Consider the following 21,310-nt stretch of genomic DNA (forward strand, 5'->3'; position numbering starts at 1 on the left):
TTCTTTTGGGGGATCTTTTTGTTCTTTTTATCGCGCTCGTGAGGCGGCGCGCTCGTGTGGCGGCGCGCGCGCGCCCTCCCTCAGGACCCGCCCGCTTCGCACCCTCCGCGCGCGCTGCCCCTCTCAGCCCCGCCCCTTCAGGTGCCGGAGCGCGCGCAGCGTGACGTTAGAGGCGCCGCGCCCTGTGATTGGCTCTGGGCGGGCGGAAGCGGCCCCGCCCCTGCGCACGGGCGAGTTGGCGGGAAGGGCCGGCGGGGCCTGAGGGCGTTGTGCGGCTGACGCGGCCCTGAGGGGCCTCGGCGCAGCCCGGCACCGCCATGCAGGCCTTCCTCAAGGGCCCGGCCTCTATCAGCACCAAGCCCGTCGCTGCCAAGGAAAAGAGCGCGGCAGGGAGCAGCGGGGAGGGCAAGAGGACCAAACCTATCCCCTGGGTGGAGAAATAGTAAGGGATGCTCTGGGGCGATGGGGGCGCTGGCCGTGAGAGGGAAGGTTGGCTCTGGGGGGCATAGAGATGTAGTTGGTGCATAGCAAAAGGAGATCGCAGGTGTGGGTGTCCCCACCAGGGAGAACAGCGTAACTTTCCCTTTTATGGGGGAGCTCCAGGGCTGTGGGGTGTTAAAGTGCCCTTTGTGCCTGGTACTGAGCAGAAAATCTTGGCCATGTGAAGTAGTGCTGCTTCATCGCTGTGTTTTGGTGCATGAATGCATTTAATGCTTTGCTTTTTTGAGAAGCCTTTATTACAAAGTGGTGAAATACTGCAGTTCTGCTTTTAAAAACGTCTCCGACAGTGTTTACGCCAGAAAAAGACAAACAGCTTCCTGAGGAATTAGATCACTTCAGTAATACAAACCAGAGGTGCTAGACTTCCTGTTGTGATTTTGATTTCAACTATAAAGTTCACTGTAATTCTTCAGTACCTGATGTAATCAGAAGGGGAAATGTTGTTTTTCTCAATTTCAGGTTTCCTGTGAAACTTTGTTAGCTAATAAATTTTATTTAATGTCTTTTTATTTAGTCGCCCCAAAAATGTGGATGAAGTTGCCTTCCAGGATGAAGTTGTAGCCGTGCTGAAGAAGTCCCTGGAAGGTGCTGATGTGAGTGTAATGACAACATCTACCCAATCAGCATTTTTAAATAGACACTTGAGTCCCTAGTAACAAAAATTTTTCTTTTCCACCTCAGCAGTGACCATTTTTACCGTGGTATTTCATCAGCAGGCTAAGTGACTTGTGATGCATCCTGTGTGATATATCCTGTTTTGATATATGTGTAAAACTTCTTGTATTTCCAGTCCTCCAAACACTGTAGAATTGTCAGTTTGGAATTCTTCTGGAAAAGCTCAAATGGTCAACTTCTTGTTAGTAGTTTCAAACCTGGAAAAGCTTTTGTTGTCTCCACACTACTACTCCACTAGTGCTTGTGTCATTTCATGTTTAAGACAAGAGGAGAAAGCTGAAAGCTTTTCTTTCATAGACAAGTCTGAATTGCCAGTCACTTCTGATCGATCTGTCAGTGCTTCTACACTGCTGCTTTCTTTAGTGAAACTGCTAAACACTAAAAATTTGGCTAATGAGAGAAATTTAATTTATAAGTCCCAGGTCTACTGTTTAGATAGTGATTCCTCTTTTTTGGGTTAATGTTTCCAAGGAAGTCTCTTTAGCTTGGAAAAGGTAAGTGTGACAGTTTCAGGGTTGGCTTGTGTGACCTAAGAGTAGGTGAGCAGAGCATCTGTAGTTGCATTTCTTTACTCTTGCATTTCCTTTTGGACAAAAATTTAGTAAATATTTTGTATGATTGATGGTTATTTCTTCCAAAGTAGCTGATGTGGAGGTGAAGGGGCTAAAAGGAGAAATAAAGTACATAGCCAAGAGATAGCTCTGTTTTTTTCCAAATCTGACCAATTCCTTCTTTTGTACATATTGAGACTTTTTTTCCTCCTCACCTAGGACAGTCACACTTGTGCTTCAAAAACTGTCTGTTTTCACAGGCTGCAGCTTTGGTTTGCCCTCCAGTGATATGAGTCTGTTTCTCTCTGAAAATAATAGTTTAATCAAAGCTTGCAAAAGCAGACGTACCTTATTTATTTGAGTGTGTGCAGCCAAAACCTAACTGTCACAACAGAACTGTGAAAGATTTGCACTTCTTTTTTGAGTTCCTTTCTCCACAATCAATTTGCTTTGAGAATGCTCTTGTAGTGTGACCTTGTCAGGTGATTTTGTACCCCAGAAATCTGTGTTTCAACAGCATTGCTCCTGGATTACAGTATTTATAGAGTTGAGGTAATTTGGAAGGAACTGTTAACAGCAAAGGAGAAATGAGCTGCTGCCACATATTCTGTCTGGACATATCAGTTTTGTAACATTGCTTAGGTGATGGGTTGGGAAGTTCTATTTTGAGCAACAGTTATTTAAAACCCCACAGCTTGTGGATCAGCAGTGTTTCTTGGATTCTGAGCCTAGTGCACTTGTGTTGACTTTTGGCCTCCTGAGCTGAAAAGACCAATTATAATTTCTGCTTATGGTTAGAGGCTCTGTATTTTGGCATAGCTGCCTCAGCTCAGCAAGGCATTTGAGAACAAAATCATGCAAGTACTTTAAAAAATATTTGGTTTTTGGTGTTTTTTTTTAAATTTAGACATTTTTATTAGTTTCTTGAAAGAACTTATTCCGTTTAAAAGGCAAAAGTATTATTGAAATTCTGAGGTGGCTAGTACTTACCTCAGTAAGTACACATTACTGCAGAGGTTCTTACTGAGTTTGGAGAGCTGGTGAGAACAAAGAAACAGCTGTGACAATGCTGTTGGTTTGAGTAATGTGCTTTATTTAAACCATAGTGTTGGAAATGAAGAGTCAGTCCTCTGTTGGTGGGCCTGTATTTGTGGGCCTTGATTTGTGAGCTGCTAAATGAAGCAGGACTTGAAGCTCCCTATAACTAATAGAGGACTTGTAACACCCTATAGCCAATATACCTCCATCTGTTAGAGCACACATTGTCCTGTTATAAACTGAGAATAGCAGAGTCCAAGGGGGTTTGAACTGGAGAAATTGATTTCTCTCTGACAGGAGTGTCAATTTGTTGTTGTTTTGTGGCAAAGAAACTGAAAATGGTCACTGTATTCTTTAGTTTTCATTTGCCTCATGATACCTTAATACCTGAAAAGAGAGTGTAGGATTATCATTGCAATTTACACCTTCACTTGTACTGAAACTTCTGGAAAAGCATCTGAGATTTGCACTATATGAGGTAGCTTTCCCATGAGCAGAGTGATGTCTGCAGGTATCCTGCGTACTCCTGGCAGGCATGGAAAAATGGATAACCAGATCAGGTTGCAGTTTATTTAAAAATACTGCCACAGTATTTTTAGGATTAGGTTGTGCTTGGTGAAAAGTGGTGTAGATACTTCAGTGAGAAACCAGCATAAATGAGGTTGAAACAGTGATAAAGGTGGGGTGTAATGGAATTAAGAAACGGATTCTAATTAAAACTTTTTACCTGCTTATGCTTTTTTTGAAGACAATAGTGTGTGAATTAGCACAGAGGCATGAAATTGTGAATCTCCTCACAAACATCTACCCTTTCACTATGCCAACCCAGCACAAAGATTGGTGAATTGTTAGCTGTCACTCAGTACACTTTCAGTCTCTCTGGAGCTGTCATAAAAGATAGAGGGGGGATAATACTGTTGTGGTATCTAAACTTTAAAAGGGGTTTGTTAGTAGGGGATGCTGTTTGCTTATTAGTAGTTAGGGAAACAAGCAACAACTGATTGGCAGAAAGAGCAGGCAAAACTTGAAATTCATTGATTCACTGGAAATTGATTGAAGATTGAAATTCTTGTATCTCTGCTTTTAGGGTGCATACGCAGTTAAGTGTGTGCTCTGTGTCTTGTCTTAATTGTTAAAATGAGATGTTTGTTACCAAACTGATTATCTCAACTTCATTTTCTGATTATGGGTTGTGTATTCCTGCATTTTTCTCTGCTCTTCAGATGGTTTTGGTTTTACTGTTCCCATTCTGTCTGCATTACATGCTCTATTCAGCATAGAATTCTCTAATCTAATTTTAGTTGACTCTTTAAAATAGAAAGCTTATTAAGGGCTAGAAGTCAAGTCAGACTAGAGGTTTGTGTTTTTGCTATTGGTTGAGGAGAACTTTTGGATTCTTGTTTTAAGAATGTAGCAGTGGAACATCCCCTATTGCCAAAGCCAGTTTTAAAGTGATCATTTATAAAAGTGATTGCTTGCAATAGTAGTATAGAAAACTATCACTGCTACGTCAGCTCGAAAGCTTCTTGATTTCAGCCAAAATTCAGTCATGGCTTATACAAATTTTGTTTATACGGGCTTTCTTTGTGTTGCTCAGATGTATTTATGGAGATTAATCATATTCCCTCTCAGTATTAGTTTTGCTGAATCAAACTCTTCAAAAAGTCACTTCTCATAAGATAGGTTTTTCACTTCTTTAATCGCTTTTCCCATTTTGGATTCATTATCCATGTCTAAGGGTGTGTCTGAACCATTTGCAGGTCATTACTTGTTAGTGTTAATAATTTGCATTTGTATTAAAAGTGCACAATTAGGACAACCATATTCCACAGGCTTACACTGCTCCTATGACAGACAAAACAAAATCAGCTGATGTTTCATTCCATCAAATGAATTTCAGATATTTAGTGGATACTTAGTTATGTTCTCAAATTGAGAGATTTTTTTTTGCTTTGTGCTGCTAAATGTCATCCTAAAATTATTACTGCAGTCTTTGCTGTGCTGCTTTGATCTTCCTGTGTCAGCACATCTCCTTAACGCAGTTGTAATTTTTCACGCTGAGATCATTAATTAACTATTTTAAAGATCAATTAACCTAATTTCTTTAAGAAATGCCAGTGGTGCCCCTTGGATGTGTGCAGGAATTTGCTGTGCAGTGCAGTGGGTTGTTGGCACTGTGCCCGTGGTCACTCTTGGGCTGTGTCCACACTGCCCTTGCTGCAGTCCAGCGCTCCCGAGCTGCCCTGTGCTCACTGCAGTGCACTTGGTGGCAGCACAGACTCCTCAGCACGGCTGGACAAGGCAGGCTGAGAGAGCAAAAGATGGTTTCATGTGCACTGCTGGTACTACCCAGGCTGTTTAAGGCCCTTCTTGGATAAATTTGGGTCTCACTGCAATCAGAACAGTAAGCTCTGTAGGCTTTAGTGATCTTAGACATGCTCTGGAGTGTATATATAAAAATAAATAAACATCGGAATATCAGTTTGGATAGAACATGGGATGGTGCCACCAAATAACACTTGTCCATGCTGTGCTATAAACAGCAACTGTTTGTTCTTCTTTAGAGACCTAGAAGTGAAAAGACTTGCCATTATTTACTGTGAGGAATAGTTTCTGCTCTGTTCAGAGTCAGTAGGTTTTCCTGTTAGTGGATTTTTTTAAAATTTGCTTTTCTTACAAGTGATGGCTTGTCGTTTCAGCTTCCCAATCTGTTGTTCTATGGCCCACCTGGAACTGGGAAGACTTCCACTATTTTAGCAGCTGCTAGAGAACTGTTTGGGTAAGCTGGAATCAAGTTGCTTCAGTGTAATCAACTATCACATGTCTCCTAATCCTGTGATGAAGTGCCTCTGGCCATTGCCTACTCTTAGGTAGTTCCCAGCACTTTTTCAGGTATATCTTCATATTCTAATTCAGCTCTAACATAAGATTTCTTTCTCATTTGTCCTGTCACAAGTTGCTGATTCCTGTTAACAGGATAGACTTTAGATTGGCAGCCATGTAACCCCCTAACAAAGAGTATGGAAAAAATATGGCTTGCATATGCCTTACTGAACTTTGTAAAGGAGTTCCAATTTTTATGGCTTATTTAGTAAGTTGTTAGCTACACATAGATCTCAAAGTACATAAATTAATTATTCATAATTAAATTATTCATAAAATAAATGTCAGACTTGGAATCTCTCTGTTATGCACCATTGAATTGCATCTGGAAATTAGTATTGGAGCTCAGACTAAAATTCAGCATGTATACATTCATTAACTCACTTGTAGTTAACGAGTTAGTTTTGAATAGTGAACGCGGTGATCTACAGGCAAAAAAAAATGGGTGTGAAGGTTTGATGTTATGATCAAATGTAATGATGACTTTAATACTTCCCCCCATCCCATTTGTCGTCTTTAATCTTTGATTCACTGTTCTTTGGAGAGAACCACTTCTGCTTTAGTAGGAGGAAGACAACTCCACATTGTGAGTCCATTTTAATTACCAGGATTTAAAATCCAGTGTATTAATTATTAGTTTGTTTTTTGTTTTTTTTTTAACGGAGTATAGTACTGCAGGTAAATACTGCATGTCTTATACTTTTCTGGATATTTCATTCTGGTAGTACTGCTAGTGACTGTATTGTGGCATTTTACTTGTTATTTCACACTGCTCACGGGATATAATTAAGAGGCATATAATATAGTGCTCTGAATGTATGAAGCCAGCTTCTTACTTTTTTTATTTTTCCTGGTTAGCTGATGTAATTTTATACCTCATTGTTTTCTGTAGCCTGGGAGGAGATTCTAAAAATAGCTAATGGAAATTCATACTTAACATTTTATGATCTCAACTTAACTGTCTTTTAACAGTGTTATTTAGTAACGCTGATAAAAATAATCTCTACCATTCAAAACAGCCAGAAGGGTTGTTGTTATATTTTATAACATATCATTACAAGGGTTAGCAGCTAACGTGTTGTAATAAACATTTTGCAGGCCTGATTTATTCCGGCAAAGAGTCCTTGAGTTAAATGCTTCTGATGAGCGTGGGATCCAAGTGATTCGGGAAAAAGTGAAGGCTTTTGCTCAGCTAACGGCATCTGGAAGCCGTTCAGAGTAAGTGCTGGATCAAACCCCTCCTGCTTAGGACAAAGCATGTGGTTGTTTTTGTTTCTAATATAAATGATGGGTCAGCAGTGCCCAGAAGCTGGCAACACACAGTGCTTTGGCTGAGCTTTTACCTCATGGAATTTCACATTGGGGGTTTGAAAACCCAGGAGGATTTTTACTGTTGCTGTTAGTATTGGAGGCAGACAGCAAAAACTCCACAAGGTCAAAACTTCTGAGTTTGGGCACATGTTTTTGCCTTTGCAGGTGTTGTCTGACTACCATAAAAAAAATTTCTTTGGGTAGATTGTGCCAGAAGTTATTTCCCTAGTCTTTCTAATCTGCAGGAATTTCTACAACATGAGTGTTGGTTTCCAAAAGGATTCTGATGTTAGGTGATGGGAAGCCCAGTGCAGGTCAAACCATGTGTATGGACTGTGGAAAATAGCAGGAGGAAACTGCATTTAAGACAGCCTGGCAAAAAATGGTATTGTGTGCTGAAATCAGTCTGTTGAGTATTCTTGGGAGTTTAGGGAAGCAGGAAGCCTGTAGGAAGAAGAGCTACATGAAGTGTTAAAAGAAGCACCTTACAGTAGGAGTATGTATTTTAGAGGACTTCTGCAGTTTTCAAGTGTTAGTCTTTCTGTGGGAGCTCAGTCGCCACCTTTATTACAAATATTAGTCTTTAATCTAAAAATCTTTTTTAAAAGATTGGACCTCTGAATCTGTTCTACTTTTAAAGGATACATGCTTAAGTAAAATATTGCTATTTGCAGTGATTTTTCTGTTTATGTTTATATTTTTTTTTCCCTTGGTCTGTACATTTCATGTCTGCTGAATAACAGATTTCTAATTTTTCAGTGGTAAAATGTGTCCTCCTTTTAAAATTGTGATCCTGGATGAAGCAGACTCTATGACTTCAGCAGCCCAGGCAGCCTTAAGACGCACAATGGAAAAAGAATCTAAAACAACACGTTTCTGTCTTATTTGTAACTACATCAGCAGGTACACCTGGAATTTGTTGCTTATTTGGATTTTCTGTCTGGTCTGTAGTCTCTTTTATTTTTTCCCTGCTTAAAAGGTGGTATCTAATTTTCATAGTTTTCAGTTAATAGAGATGTCACTATGTGCGTGCAAGCCTGAAACAATACTTAGATTTCACTTTTAATTTTTACAATGTTGCAGTTTTAGAGTTATTTAAACCTTAGGGTATTTTAAACCTTTTCTGCCTTTGTTAGCTTTGTCTGTGAGAACTTGACCCACTTCATTCAAATGACACATTTATTTACCATTCCCCTTCCTTTCTTTCAGAATAATTGAACCTTTAACATCTCGATGCTCCAAATTCCGCTTCAAGCCTTTGTCTGACAGTATCCAACAGCAGAGGCTGTTGGATGTTTCTGAGAAGGAACATGTGAAAATCAGTAATGAGGTAACTTTGTGGTTGCCATGTAATTTTACTGCTTAATCCAGTGCATAATTGCATGGCAGTGAAAGAGGCCGAGTCAGCATACTTTTCCAGGCTGCTCAATTGTATGAAATAAAATACATAAACTCATTTATTCTCCTTCCATAGAGGAGATGAATTTTAAGTCGTCCTAAAACCATAGAAATGTCAACCAGAGAAAACTGAAGCCAAACTGTATGGCTTTTTGCTCTCTGCTGAGTGTACTGGTATTAAACTGTGCTTCTTTCTCAAACTGCCAGCACACATTTGTAGAGAGGTTGTTTTGTAACTTGTGTATTGTGCTTGGCTCTGACAATCTGCCTTATGTTCTACTTGGTATTTTAAAGTAACTGCTGGAAAAGTGTATTAGATTTTAATTAACAGTGAACATTTAACTTAGCATTTACTGACATTATTTTCAGGCAGTATCGTACCTGGTGAAAGTGTCAGAAGGGGACTTAAGAAAAGCAATTACTTTCCTTCAAAGTGCCACTCGCCTAATGGGTGGGAAGGAGATCACAGAGAAGATAATCACTGAAATTGCTGGGGTAAGCTGTACCTTACAGTTTCTCCTGGAATTACTCTGAAAAGCATTTCCCCTACCTCTATCTGCCGTTGCTCAAAGTTTGGTTAAAAATAGTTCTGTACTTACTAGTATTGCAGCATAGTAATGGTGCACTATTTACCAGAATTTTAAAGACTGCCTGATTCTGTACACTTACTATGTCGCAGGTTTCTAGCAACTTCTATAAATCATGGAAAACTGTAAAACAGTCTTATGATTGAAGCCAAAGTTGAAATAATCTGCCCATAAATGCAGAACTGTGGAGTTTTTTTTTTTGTGGAAGAGTAGATGAGACCATTTTTTTGGTGCTTTTCTATATGTGTATGTGTATAAGTATAGATCATTGCAATATTGGTTTGGAAGCACCACAGGGAAATTACTTTCGGTAGCAGCTCATTTTCAGCTTAATGTTCACAGTGACAGTGGCAAGGATCTGTGTGGATCCTGTTTTTAATGAAATAGCAGTGTTTTGTTCTAGGATGGCATGGGTAATACTGAAAGGTACAGGAGAAACCTGAGAGAAAATGCATTTAATAAAGCTTGTATGAAGGTGTTCCTATAGCAACAAAACAGCCCTGAAGAAGGAAACGCGAGATTAGGAGTTGAGGAACTGAAAAATAAATGGGCTTTAATGATGGATACACTCCCCATGAAGGTGCTGCCATCACAGCTAATTGTAGGGGTTGGGAGGTTCTCACTGATGAAACCAGAGGCAGTTGCTACTGTGCAGACTTTTACAGGACAATTTTAAACAATTTTCACAATGAAGTCATTGTTCAGTTTTGTGTATCTGTAAACCAGCTGGTATGTGAATAGATATCAGACATCTGAAAGCTGGCAGAAATTGACTGTAATGATAGGAAAGAGAAGCATGACATTCTGTTATTGAATGAATAATGCTTGTTTAAAGCAAAGGAACCCAACTTCACATCTTCATAAAAACTTGAAGTTCTTGGTCATTTATAACTTCTGTGACCCTGGAGTGACCAGAGTACAAAAGCTTCATTAAAGAAGCTTTGAAACTAAACTGTCCAGGCACTCAACTGATAGGAATGACAATGAGTGAAGGGGGAAAGGGGCAGCTCTTCTCTGCACAGAGTGACATAATGGCATCTGTCTACTTTTTCCTTCTGATTTATTGTTGCATTGGACTTTTTTTGGATGCCATTGGTGTGTCACTGGAAATAAAAGCTATTTGCTGTGTTGTTTAGGTGCAGAATGGTACAGAAAGCATTGGCTGATCTAACTGTTGAAGAATGTCCTCCTCTTAGTCAGTGTCCTGAATAAGCAGTTGGATTTAGGAAGGTGACTTTAACAGTCTATTGTCGTGATACGGTTTTTGTTTTAATATCACCAGCCTAGGACAAATATCACAGCCTAGTTCTCACTTTTAAGATTTATTTAGTCTGTCTCATATACTTGCTAAAAACGGATGGGTGTGTAGAGGAATGAAATCCTGAAATGGCCTCTGCCACGAACAGTTTGTTACTGTAGGCATCAACACCTTTTAAATTTAAAGTTTAAATTTACAAAGTTGAAATTAAGAAATGTCACATCTTGTTACAGGTCATCCCCAAAGAAACAATTGATGAGCTGCTATTGGGCTGCCAGAGTGGTTCCTTTGAGAAACTAGAAACACTGGCAAAGGTAGAGTTCTCTTAGTGCTTAGCCTGGGTATTTCTCTCAGTCAAGGCCCTGTGAATCCTTTGTTCCCAAGCTACAGCTGAAGAACATTTGGCCTCAGTGAGATTGGATGCACATTTGGGAAGTGTCTTTTACCAGTCAGGACTCCCAGTCTTTCCCTTCTGAGGAAGAGCTGTCAAAGTTCCAAATAAATTTCCTTACCGGTGTGACTCTGGCTTTCTCCTAGGTTAAATTGATGTCATGTAGATCTGTTCAGCTGAACAGAAAAAGAAGGTTGCACCAACACTATTTTCATAAACGTCTCTCTCCCTAAATGGCTTCACTGACCGTTTTTATCAATACCTCATGTGTTTCTAAGTGGGCACTACTGATTTTCTTTAAAAGCTGTCTTTAGTGACCAGATGAAGAAAAGAAACCCTAAGTAAGTGGCCCTTTAAAATGTGAAGGCTGTTAAACTGCCATCTGATGCTGTGGATGCCAAGCCCTTCTAATTTTAGAAAGGATTGGACAGGTTCAGTGGAGGTTGTTAAAATGTCTCAAAATTTCTAAGATGTAAATTGTCAGAAGCTGGGGGAGAACATTTGGACAGAACTACTGCTGTGTGCCTGCCTTGCTCGTGCAGCCTGTCTGAAGTGCTCACACTGGGTCACTGTCGGGCAGGATGCAGGGCAGGGCTGTGCACAGGCTACTTACTTGTCCTCTACAATGTACAAGTTCCATACTAAATTGCAGTGCAGTCTCTCAGTTCAGGCAGAATTTTCAAGATTGTCTTTCAAGTTTGTGATGTTTCTGCTGCTGAATTACTTGAATTTTCCTCTCCCCCTGTGCAGAATCTCATCAGTGAGGGGTTTGCTGTTGCTCAGCTTGTAAACCAGCTGCATGACACTGTTGTGGAGAGCGAAGATTACAGTGACAAGCAGAAATCTGCCATAGTTGAGAAACTTGCAGTAAGTCTACCTTGAGTTTAAAAAAACAAAACCCATTAGTCTCTACAGACTGACTTTCTTTATTTGCAGTGTCTCCCAAGAAGTGCATAGTGATTTTTGTTGTTGTTGTTGTTCTGAATGTGTTGTGGTAGAATGCAAGCTGTCCTGAGGAATTTCATGAGAAGGAATTGAAATCTAGTTAAGTGAATTATTATCCCTATTATGATCTAGTGGATTTGATAAAGAGGTTTGTGGGTTTGGTTGTTCTGGGGTTTTTTAATATAACATAGGAGGGAAAATTAAGATGAGAGTAAGTCAGCACTTAAACTTAGGAGCTGCAAAATTCAAGGTTTTGTTCTGGTGCATAAAATATGCCTTTCCAAAAAAGAGATTTATTAACTTTCTGTTTTTGGTGAAGAGGGAAAGCCAGCTGTGGCGGAGGTTTTGCTCAAGTCACTGCAGGCAGGGGGTGTAGATGCCCTGCAGTGATGTTCCTGGCAGGGGCTTGCAGGGCCAGTGCCACACCCCTCTGTATATGGAACTTTAATTCGGTGGCCTCCTGCAGGAGATGATGGAGAGCTCATGGTTCCCATTCCAGGTAGAGGAAGGTGTGATGTGGCTGCTGGAGAAACCTGTGCTGATTAAGAAAATAGCTGGCAAACTTCTTGTTTCCTACTGTACCCCAAGCCACAGCTACCTTGAGCATCACCATTTTTAGAGGGTTTTCCCTTTTGTTTCCTCTGCAGGAAGTGGACAAATGCCTGGCAGATGGTGCTGATGAATTCTTGCAGCTGGTGAGTCTCTGTGCCCTTGTGATGCAGCAGCTCACACAGAACACCTGACTCCTCCAGCAGCCCTCTCTGCCAGGGGTGGCTGGGGCTCTCAGAGCAGGGACCTGTGTACTTCTGTCCTGTCTTTTTTTTTGCAATAAACGAACTGCACTGCAGTTGGAAAATGTGAGGCTTTTGTTCATTTTTTTACGCTGGGTGAAGAGCAACAGGGTCTGTAATGCTCTTACTGTGCAGTTCAGTGTTGTGCACTTGTGCAAACCAACGTAGCAAAAGTGAGCATATCCATACTGAAGTCTTTATCAGCTGCAAGTGGAGATAGAAGGGACCTTTATTCCTTGTAGCCTGGGTTGGCTTGGAATAGACTGACTTGGCAAAATGATCACATCTCTATCGAGCACAACTTCAGGCTCAACCCAGCTCCTGCTGGAGCACAGCCCATACCTCCACCATCTTATATCTGATCCTTTAGGGTTAAACATGGCAGAAATCACTTTGCCAGTAAATATACTGCAACTTTCATTCATTCCACTCAAGCTCTCCAAGAAAATGCCCAGAACAGGGCAGGTCACAGTCTAAAGATGTCATATCATTCCATTCTTGTTCCCACGCCCTTTTAAAGCTGTGACCTGGACGAGCATCTGTGGGCCATGCCCTTTCAGAGATGCTCTTTTGACCCTGTCCCTCCTTCCTATGATGCAGTGCAGAGCTTTTTCATCAAGCCAACACCATTTTATTAAGTGAGCCATTTTCTACTCTGATGAAAGTGTTTCAGTGTTAAGGACACAGGTGCAGCAGCCCAGAGCTTTGTCACCCAGGGCCCCACTGGCACTTGAAGTTCACCCTGTTCTTGAGTCCAGAACCACTCCTGCAGTTAATAGCAGAGTACAGGAGCTGTGGGCACAAGGCTCGATACTGCACCAGTTGCCACCTTCAGCTCCCACTCTGAGACAGCACATGCCGTCACCCTCCCCTCAATGCAAGAAGCAACTATTTACAATTTAAGTGAATATAGAAGTATTTTATTGAACATTCAAACTTCATTAAGACATGTGCAATATGGCAAATTTTACTGGGTTTAACCCTAACTAAGACAATAGTATGATTGCTTGCTTGCTGGGGCTTAGCAACAGGGTCCAGATCACACCACTAATTAAATACTTTATTGAATAAATACATATGAAACAAAAATGCATTTTAATGCTCTTATAAAAGTTTAGATTTTGAAAGGCCTTTCCAATTTAATCTGAGGTGTAAGTACATACAATAAAGGAAGGTAGGCTAGTTTAACATAATTGGCTGACTTTATACAGCACTTATACCTTTTAGTCCATAAGTAAATTATTAAATGATAAAGAACATCTAATACAACCACTTCTATGGAACTAGGAAATAAATTTCTAATAAAGAAAAAATTTACAGACCCCATGACTTTCCACCCAACCCCAACAGTCTAACCCTAAAGTGGACAAAGCCAATGGCTTTCCCCACAAGAGCTCACGACAGAAAGTCGCTTCTCTTATCAAAAATCTGTATTTCTGATCCGTAATGAGCATTGAGACAAGATTCAATATATCCCCAGAGAAAGAAGCACAATGCGCGTTGTGAATCGCCTATTCAGCAACAGCGAGCACTGGATTCACAACCACCTCATTCCGGGGACTAAATGAGATCAGCCACATTCATCGGCATCTCCTCCACTGTAGTATTGTAGAAAGTCTCAATGTCTCTCAGGATCCTCTTGTCCTCTTCAGTGACAAAATTGATAGCCACACCTTTTCTGCCAAAACGGCCACCCCGGCCAATTCTGCACAAAAAGAAAACACATTTACACCCAAGTTAACCTCACCCATCTGCTTTACATGTCTGCAAGATCCATTGACTGCTGCTCTCATCTGCCACTGGCCAGTCTATGCTGCCTTAAGAACACCAGCTGCTACCAAAGTCGCATCTGGTCAGGAAAAACCAGCAGCTGGTACAGCAGCACAGCAGATCTATTCCGTGGCAGGCAGCAGGGCACACATGGTTACTCTTTGGCTGCAAAGTAAGATCTTCATTTAATGCCTGGTGCTGTGTTATGAAGTCCTGGGTCAGTCTCTCTCCCCTTGTTCAACTATGCACCCACCCCTCATGCATCCACTCCCAAGCACAGAGCACAAACTGTTGTTTAACAATCTTACTAAATTAATCCAATTTCATCCAATAACATGTAACAGCACATTTAATTTCAGAATTTGAATTCAGCCTAACTATTTCCAGTGGGAAAACTTAGGGTTTGTTGGTTTTTAGAGAGCAAAATCCCAAGTTCAACGTTTTTAAGCCCACATCCGTCATTGACACAGTGTATGTGGTTTAGTTACACCCACTGTGAGCTCCACCTTCCTACAGACTGCACAAGAGAGCACCTTGCCAGCAAGAGCTAAATACACAGAAAGGGCTCACAAAACTTAGGGGATAATCATGACAAAATAAACAAATAAATACCAACTCGCTCTTTATTCAAACTGTGCCGCTTACGAATCCACGTCCTAAATTACGTCAACGTCGTTTCTGAGCACCATCTTGTGTCATCAACTGCTGCTATGGACTCCTGTATTTTTTTACATCAAGTAACAAAGCACAGTTTACTTAATTTAGGGACAGTCACTAGAAGCAGTTAACTAAACCTAGGGAAACACTCAAATTGCTACCAGAAGACACACACCACAGAAGAATCCCACTAAGGAGCCACCAAGAGCAAAAGTGACACACACAACACGGACACAGCTGCACCTCCACAAGCAAAGGCAACCCTACAAGCTAGGAGTAAATAAGGTCTGTCTTGTCACTGAGCAGCAACAACTTGGATGAGCCAGAACCCAGATCAAGCTCGCCTTGCTATCAAGACACTGCACCAGTAACGGTGTCACACTCAAACATCACAGCCTACATGACAAAAGGCAGTTCAGTTGCTGGCATTTTCCCCACAACTCCAAGGTTCATCAATCGTCACTGAACCTGTTACATATCTAAGTTTTCCCACTGCTTTTTAAGAGTTCAAAAAAACCTGCTCCTCCCTCGTTTCAGAACCACTGCTGTGCAAGGCAGGGCTTTCTTAAAGCCAATCCACAAGTGGTTTTATTCCCTGCTAGCTCTGAGAAGTTTATGCATGGATGCTAACACCTCTGTTTTGGTGAGGAGGGTGTGTGCCAATGCCCACATCCAGCACAGCACAGGGACTGACTGGGGGGCAGAGCCAACTGACCTGTGAATGTAATTCTCACGATTGGTCGGCAGGTCGTAATTGATAACCAGGGACACTTGCTGCACATCAATGCCACGAGCCTACAAAGCAACACCAAGTTTTTAATACAAGTCAGGGCTATTTTCACAAGTTATCTATCATAGGCTTTTGTCAACCACATCATTAGTTATGAACTACAACTGTGTAGTCCACAGTGGAGCATGGTTCTTTGCTGTTCCAAAAAGCTTCCAACAGTTCAGGTTACAAAAACCATCACTGAGTTATGAAGCTTTTGGGACAAGGCTGTAACAGGAACATGTTCAATGGAAGACAACACTCACCAACAAGTCAGTAGTGATCAGGACACGGCTGGACCCTGACCTGAACTCTCTCATGATAACATCCCGTTCCTTCTGGTCCATGTCACCATGCTGGAGGAGAGTTTAACAAAAAGCTGCAGTTAGTACAGCTGCAATGCTCTAAACCAGAATATCCTTCCAAGAACAAAGGTATGTATGAAACCCAGCGTCCCTACCTGCTGTGGGAACGAAGCAGGTAGGGATAGAAAGGCAACATTTCACTTTAAGCAGGGGGAACGATAATATAGCACTGCACAGCTATATTATAACTTTCCTGCTTCTCACTGATGCTCCCCCCATCACCATTTCTTGTCCAGTAAATACACAGCATTTCAGCGATTGGAAGTAGCTATTCTTACCAGAGCTGAGACTGTGAAGTCCCTGGCATGCATTTTCTCTGTAAGCCAGTCTACTTTTCTCCTTGTATTCAGGAAAATAACAGCCTGTGTAATGGTCAGTGTCTCATACAGATCACAGAGAGTATCCAGCTTCCATTCCTGAGCAGAACAAATATCATCAGGAAATTCATAATGACAGAGACAACTCAGTACATTAACACAAACATTAGACTATTAATAGAACTCAAATACATCAACCAATTAAGCGTGCTCTAGCACCCAATTACATTCAATATAACCTGGAAACTAAGTTAAGTTTTAGATCAACTGTTGCACCAATCTTCAGACACAGGACACTGGACATTAAGAAAGAGGTCCACCCTAGTCTTTTTTGATCTAGTGCAGTTTTTCTTCTTCTTGCATTTACTCTACTAGCATTACTGCAGAAACTAAAGCTGAGCCTTGGTTTCTGCAATTTTAGCACAGTGCTTTTAACAAGAAGAGAACAACTCCTGCCAGAGCAAGTATAACCAACACCAACCTCTCTCTCAACATTAATGTAGAACTGCTTGATACCCTCCAGAGTCAGTTCTTCCTTCTTCACCAAAATACGGATGGGATCTCTCATGAACTTTTTGGTCACTTCCAACACATCCATTGGCATTGTAGCTGACAGCAACACAACCTAAAATGTGTAACGATGTGTTAAGTACACACTCCATACAACCATTTTCATTTGTACAATTCAGCTCTCAGACACCCTCTAGCATCACTTTTACCACGTAAATGCTTTTTTACCTGGATGTTTGTGCTTAGTTTTTGAAAGATCTCATAAATTTGATCCTTAAATCCACGGCTCAACATTTCATCAGCTTCATCCAGAACAAACATTTTGATCCATTTCGGAGCTATTGGAAAAAGAGAAGCACCTCATGAAGTTTGAGAAACACAATCCTTTACCAACATCATACTTCTGTACTACTAAGCTTTCCAGCACAACTCTACAGTGACAACAAATACACTGAAGCTCTTAGTGGGTATGAGGCTTTCATTGGAAATTTATTAGCAAGTGCAGAGTGAGATTGATACTTACAAAGATAGCGCCTGTTTAACATATCAAACACACGCCCTGGAGTTCCCACCACGATGTGTGGAGCCTCAGCCTGGAGTTTCTGCATTTCATTGCGCACATTTGTACCACCAATACAAGCATGGCATGTTGCTCCCATGTAGTCTCCAAGGGCCAGGATTACCTTCTGAATCTAAAACAGAATCTTCCATTAGGAGTCTGTAGGACAGTAAAGCTTAAGCCCCATTATCATTGGCTTCTATGGACTTTGGAAGCCAAGACCCTTAAATAAGGACTGTGGAGCTCTTGGAACAGAGTTGCTGACAACTTTGCCTAACTTCACACAACTAAAGTTGCTAGCTACAGACCAGAAGACAGAACACTAAAGCCGCTTTTCTTTTCTTACTGGTTGAACTTGCTGATTGAGTGACTGCCATGAGACAATCACTAAGCTGGGAGAACAGGGCCACCAAAAGTGAGCTCAAGCTCTCAGGTCTACATGGTAAGCACCTGGACACTCTTCTGTGAACATGCCCCAAGGGCACCACTATAAGCCAGGTTTCAAAACAAGTCTCACCTCAACATCTTCAGAGCAGAACAAAGGCATAACATTCTGATTAAAGGCCCTTATTGCATTTTTTTTGTTGTTTTCTATGAGATTTAGTAGGTTTAGCTTTACCTCAAAAAATTGTCATATAGCACTGACACTTCAGTACTGTCCAGCTGAAAATGACAGTAAGTTTTCTACTTTAGAGTTGTTTCAACACAGCATGTTAAGACCCTGTATTACTGATACACTCATCCTAAAAATTCAAGTATTCTTTAAGTTATTACCACACACCCACTTAAATGTAACAGAATGCCAAGCCTTGAAGGTGGAAAAGACATGCAATTATGTTGTTAGGAAAACATACAGAGATACAAAACCATTTAAGTAACCAAATGTGCACTGCAGTTTTCATGTTGCACAACTGCATCTAAATTTAAATAGCTTTCAATCAAGTAATTTTTTTGTTTCCACTCAGAACACTGTTTAATAATTTAATAACTTAATAATTTGTGTTTTTCTGTTGAAGATGCTCCCTCCACTTTACACACAGCACAGCAGCTGCCTCCTGGACCCCTGCCCCAGCACACTCTCCATGTGCATCAACTCAGTTCTTCAAGAGGCAGACAACTTGTGGGACTGAAGCCAGTTTGTACCCCCCCATTACTTCACACAAGAAGGGTTCTGAATGGACATTAATTACAGGCCCTTAAGAAGTCTGGTAATGTCTCACAGTTGTGAAACCTGAAAGCTATGCAACACACAATTTTTTTTTTTTTTAAACTACACTATCAATACCTGTTGAGCCAGTTCTCTGGTAGGGGCCAATACTAGTGCCTGGGACTCCTTGAGATCAATCTCCAACTGCTGCAGGATGGAAATAGCAAATGTGGCTGTCTTGCCAGTACCTGACTGAGCTTGAGCAATCACATCATACCCTAAAAAAAGTAGGATACATATTTACTGCTCCCACATGGGTCAATCATGTTAGTTTTACTTAATTCCCCTTGAAGTTAAGTGATCAGTACTAAAGAGTTCTCTCCATTTCAGGTCAGTCCCGAAAGATGGTGTACCATCATATCACTTGTTCAATAAAGATTAAAATTAGTTATTACTGCACACTAATGAAGCGTATGCACTTTACAGTGCCTTCTTAATTATCTGATGTTGTTATTAATGAATCGATTGCATACCTTTGATGCATGGAATAATAGCTCTCTGCTGAATAGCTGAAGGCTTCTCAAAACCATAAGCATAAATGCCCCTTAGAAGGGATTCTTTTAAATTCATATCATCGAAATTGTCAACAATCTCATTCCAATTGCTCTGTAAAAAAAAGGAAAAATAAAAAATGATAAATCCAATACCCCCATCCATCAGCGATTAAATTCTCAGGTCAGTTCATAAATGCTCACCTCGATGACACCATCGGGCTCCATTCCCTCCGGGCCGCCATGGTCTCTGCCATGAAAGAGAACACACTGTTAGCACAGGAGCCACCACCACGCAGACGCGCTCTGACACCTCGGCTGAGAAAGCGGCAGGACCCGTGACAGATCATTCGAGCAAGTGCTCTGAGCTTCTGCCAATGGATAAACTCCTACCCCTCTTCCTCGGAGGCCTGGGCGCCACAAAAGCCCGTGCTCAGCTCCCGGGATCGGGCCCGACGCCGCGGGCACGGTCACACCGAGCGCGCGCTCCCGCGGCGGCGCGCGGGAAGGATGGGGGGGAGGGGGCGGGCGCGCTCCCGGCGCTGCAGCGGATTCCCCCCGCCCCGCCCCGCCGGGGAACTCTCGCGAGAGCTCCACCCCCTGGGATTGCGCAAACCGGGCGCTGCAGGCGGATGGAGCCGGGCGATCGCCCAGGAGGGGCTCCCCCCGCAAGAAAATATAATGGTCTCGCCCTCAGTGCGGCCCAAAAACCCGGGGCGAGCCAGCGGAGCGAGGGATAAAAGAATATCGAGGGGGAAAAAATAAAAAAATCAACAGAAAGGCATTTAAACATTTCAACTACAACACAGCTATATATTAATGAAATTCGAGAAAGTATTTTTCGGGGTGACTGGACTGCTAAAAAAGCCAGTAACGAAAAGCCAGCCCCGAGGACTAGAGCTAAACCGTTGCTGAACCGCGAGCAAGGGGAGCGCAGGGACCGAAACGTCTAGAACGGGAGGGGCCAGGGCGCAGGGCTGATTGACCACAGCGCCCTGCCTGCCCCAGGGCGCTCCGGCTCCCATCCCTCAACCTCTTTCGACATTTTGTCTCCTCCCGGCCGCCCCCACATCACCTACGAAGCCCCCGAACGCGGAAAGAGCCCAGGCCCCCGCCATACCTGCTATAATCCGCGGAGCCACCTGACATGTTCCAAGCGCCAGCTCTGTCCTCAACTGAAAAGGCAAGCCCTCCGCGGCGCCCGCCTTATATATCCGCCCCGCTGCCGGACTCGTTGCGCTCTGCTCTGCGCATGGATATATACCTTATTCCACACGCAAAAAAGCATGAATCCCTCCGGATTAAGCCCTCTGTCCCAAGAAATTCCCTTCAGGAGACTTTCTGAGTTAATCCGAACATTTTGTATGAACCTCTGGGGTCTACGAGGTTACGTGGAAAACGGAACTACTTTTTTTTTGTCAGATCGCGGAAGGATATTGCAGCATTGAGTGCGTCACAGCGCCCCACTCCTTCCTCCCTCTGCCTCCCCTTCCCCCCGCGTGCACGGGGTTTCCCGTCCGGTCCCTGCTGCAGCGCGCGGCGGGAGGGGGCAATGGCGGCGCCGGCTGGGCCGGGCTGAGGGGACCGCGAGCGGCCCTGCGGTAGCGGCTAGGGCGGCATAGCGGCCCCTTTTTATGGCCGCGTTCTCCCCACTGTGTTGGTTGTTTTTAAAGTCCCTGACGCGGGGGACGACGAGAGAGAATAAGGCTTCCTCGGGCGGGGGCCGGTGGCCGCGCATCCGCCCCATCTGCACACAGAAATGCCTCCCTCCTCCTCCTCCCTGACAGACGAAACACACCCCGAGCTCTCCCCGTTCGCTCCTTAGAGCCGGGGCAGCGTTCGGAGCTCACGAATAGGCGAGGGTGGCAGATGGAGGCGCCTCTGAGGACTCCTCGGCCCCGGGCCCACACCCACACCCAGTGCAGGCCGGCGGGCCCGTGGCTGCATAACGCCAGCTTGTCCCGAGGCGCTCAGGGTAGATCATTCCTGAAAGGGATGCAGGAGTGTTTGCAGGAGACAAGTTAGGTGGTCCTCGGCGTGCTGCCGAAAGCACGGTGCTGTGATGTACTGCAGGTCGCAGTACAGCGGTGTCCACGAAAAAAAGAACGATTTAAAAGTTAGTGCAGTCCAAAATAAAGCACTAAGGTAACTGTTACTGTGCAAGCCGATTGCATGAGCATGCCCAATGCTTCCATACTGTGGTAGAATAAATATAGATAATTTTATTGCTCTTCTAAGTTTTTACAATAATCTATTCCTCAGTATTTCTTATGGAGGCAAGTAATATCAATTATAAACAATAATTCTGTGTGGTTTGTATGTATCACTTTGTACGA

General features: G+C 42.6%; 2 protein-coding genes and 3 non-coding genes across 6 annotated transcripts; 1 reads left to right on the forward strand and 4 right to left on the reverse strand.

Annotated features, from left to right (window-relative positions):
* The first annotated feature begins 259 nt into the window (after positions 1-259).
* RFC4 (replication factor C subunit 4) lies at positions 260-12,393 on the forward strand. Its single transcript, XM_062499232.1, has 10 exons — positions 260-442; positions 1,016-1,094; positions 5,465-5,544; positions 6,747-6,866; positions 7,719-7,862; positions 8,169-8,289; positions 8,727-8,852; positions 10,436-10,516; positions 11,344-11,460; positions 12,186-12,393. Exons 1-10 carry the CDS (start codon positions 318-320, stop codon positions 12,279-12,281), a joined length of 1,089 nt encoding a protein of 362 aa, XP_062355216.1. The 5' UTR covers positions 260-317; the 3' UTR covers positions 12,282-12,393.
* An 840-nt stretch (positions 12,394-13,233) lies between these two features.
* Positions 13,234-20,360, reverse strand: EIF4A2 (eukaryotic translation initiation factor 4A2). Of its 2 annotated transcripts, none has more exons than XM_062498926.1 (11): positions 20,090-20,360; positions 19,179-19,222; positions 18,957-19,089; positions 18,562-18,701; positions 17,241-17,409; positions 16,946-17,055; positions 16,689-16,832; positions 16,169-16,306; positions 15,792-15,881; positions 15,472-15,551; positions 13,234-14,034 (listed from the first exon to the last, which is right to left on the reverse strand). In XM_062498926.1, exons 1-11 carry the CDS (start codon positions 20,121-20,123, stop codon positions 13,890-13,892), a joined length of 1,227 nt encoding a protein of 408 aa, XP_062354910.1. In that variant the 5' UTR covers positions 20,124-20,360; the 3' UTR covers positions 13,234-13,889. The 2 variants fall into 2 exon arrangements, with proteins under 2 accessions (XP_062354910.1, XP_062354909.1); XM_062498925.1 differs by having other exon boundaries at positions 19,179-19,224; positions 20,095-20,359.
* On the reverse strand, positions 15,962-16,089 carry LOC134048062 (small nucleolar RNA SNORA63). Its single transcript, XR_009933517.1, has one exon. It is a non-coding gene; the product is annotated as a small nucleolar RNA SNORA63 (small nucleolar RNA).
* On the reverse strand, positions 16,473-16,651 carry LOC134048071 (small nucleolar RNA SNORA81). The gene has a single exon (XR_009933525.1). It is a non-coding gene; the product is annotated as a small nucleolar RNA SNORA81 (small nucleolar RNA).
* On the reverse strand, positions 18,779-18,849 carry LOC134048073 (small nucleolar RNA SNORD2). The gene has a single exon (XR_009933527.1). It is a non-coding gene; the product is annotated as a small nucleolar RNA SNORD2 (small nucleolar RNA).
* Positions 20,361-21,310: the final 950 nt, after the last annotated feature.

The sequence above is a fragment of the Cinclus cinclus genome, chromosome 10, assembly GCF_963662255.1.
Source record: "Cinclus cinclus chromosome 10, bCinCin1.1, whole genome shotgun sequence".
In the NCBI taxonomy this organism is placed as follows: Eukaryota; Metazoa; Chordata; class Aves; order Passeriformes; family Cinclidae; genus Cinclus; species Cinclus cinclus.

What these genes read in the sequence shown, in the direction of transcription:
- RFC4 (XM_062499232.1), top strand. Translation starts at nt 318, where the DNA reads ATGCAGGCCTTCCTCAAGGGCCCGGCCTCTATCAGCACCAAGCCCGTC. An exon ending in GCTGCTAGAGAACTGTTTGG is followed by an intron (nt 5,545 to 6,746) that starts GTAAGCTGGAAT and finishes AACATTTTGCAG; the next exon opens with GCCTGATTTATTCCGGCAAA. An exon ending in CCATAGTTGAGAAACTTGCA is followed by an intron (nt 11,461 to 12,185) that starts GTAAGTCTACCT and finishes TTTCCTCTGCAG; the next exon opens with GAAGTGGACAAATGCCTGGC.
- EIF4A2 (XM_062498926.1), bottom strand. Translation starts at nt 20,123, where the DNA reads ATGTCAGGTGGCTCCGCGGATTATAGCAGGTATG. An exon ending in GTTAAACAGGCGCTATCTTT is followed by an intron (nt 17,056 to 17,240) that starts GTAAGTATCAAT and finishes TTTTTCCAATAG; the next exon opens with CTCCGAAATGGATCAAAATG. An exon ending in ACTTCACAGTCTCAGCTCTG is followed by an intron (nt 15,882 to 16,168) that starts GTAAGAATAGCT and finishes ACTCTCCTCCAG; the next exon opens with CATGGTGACATGGACCAGAA.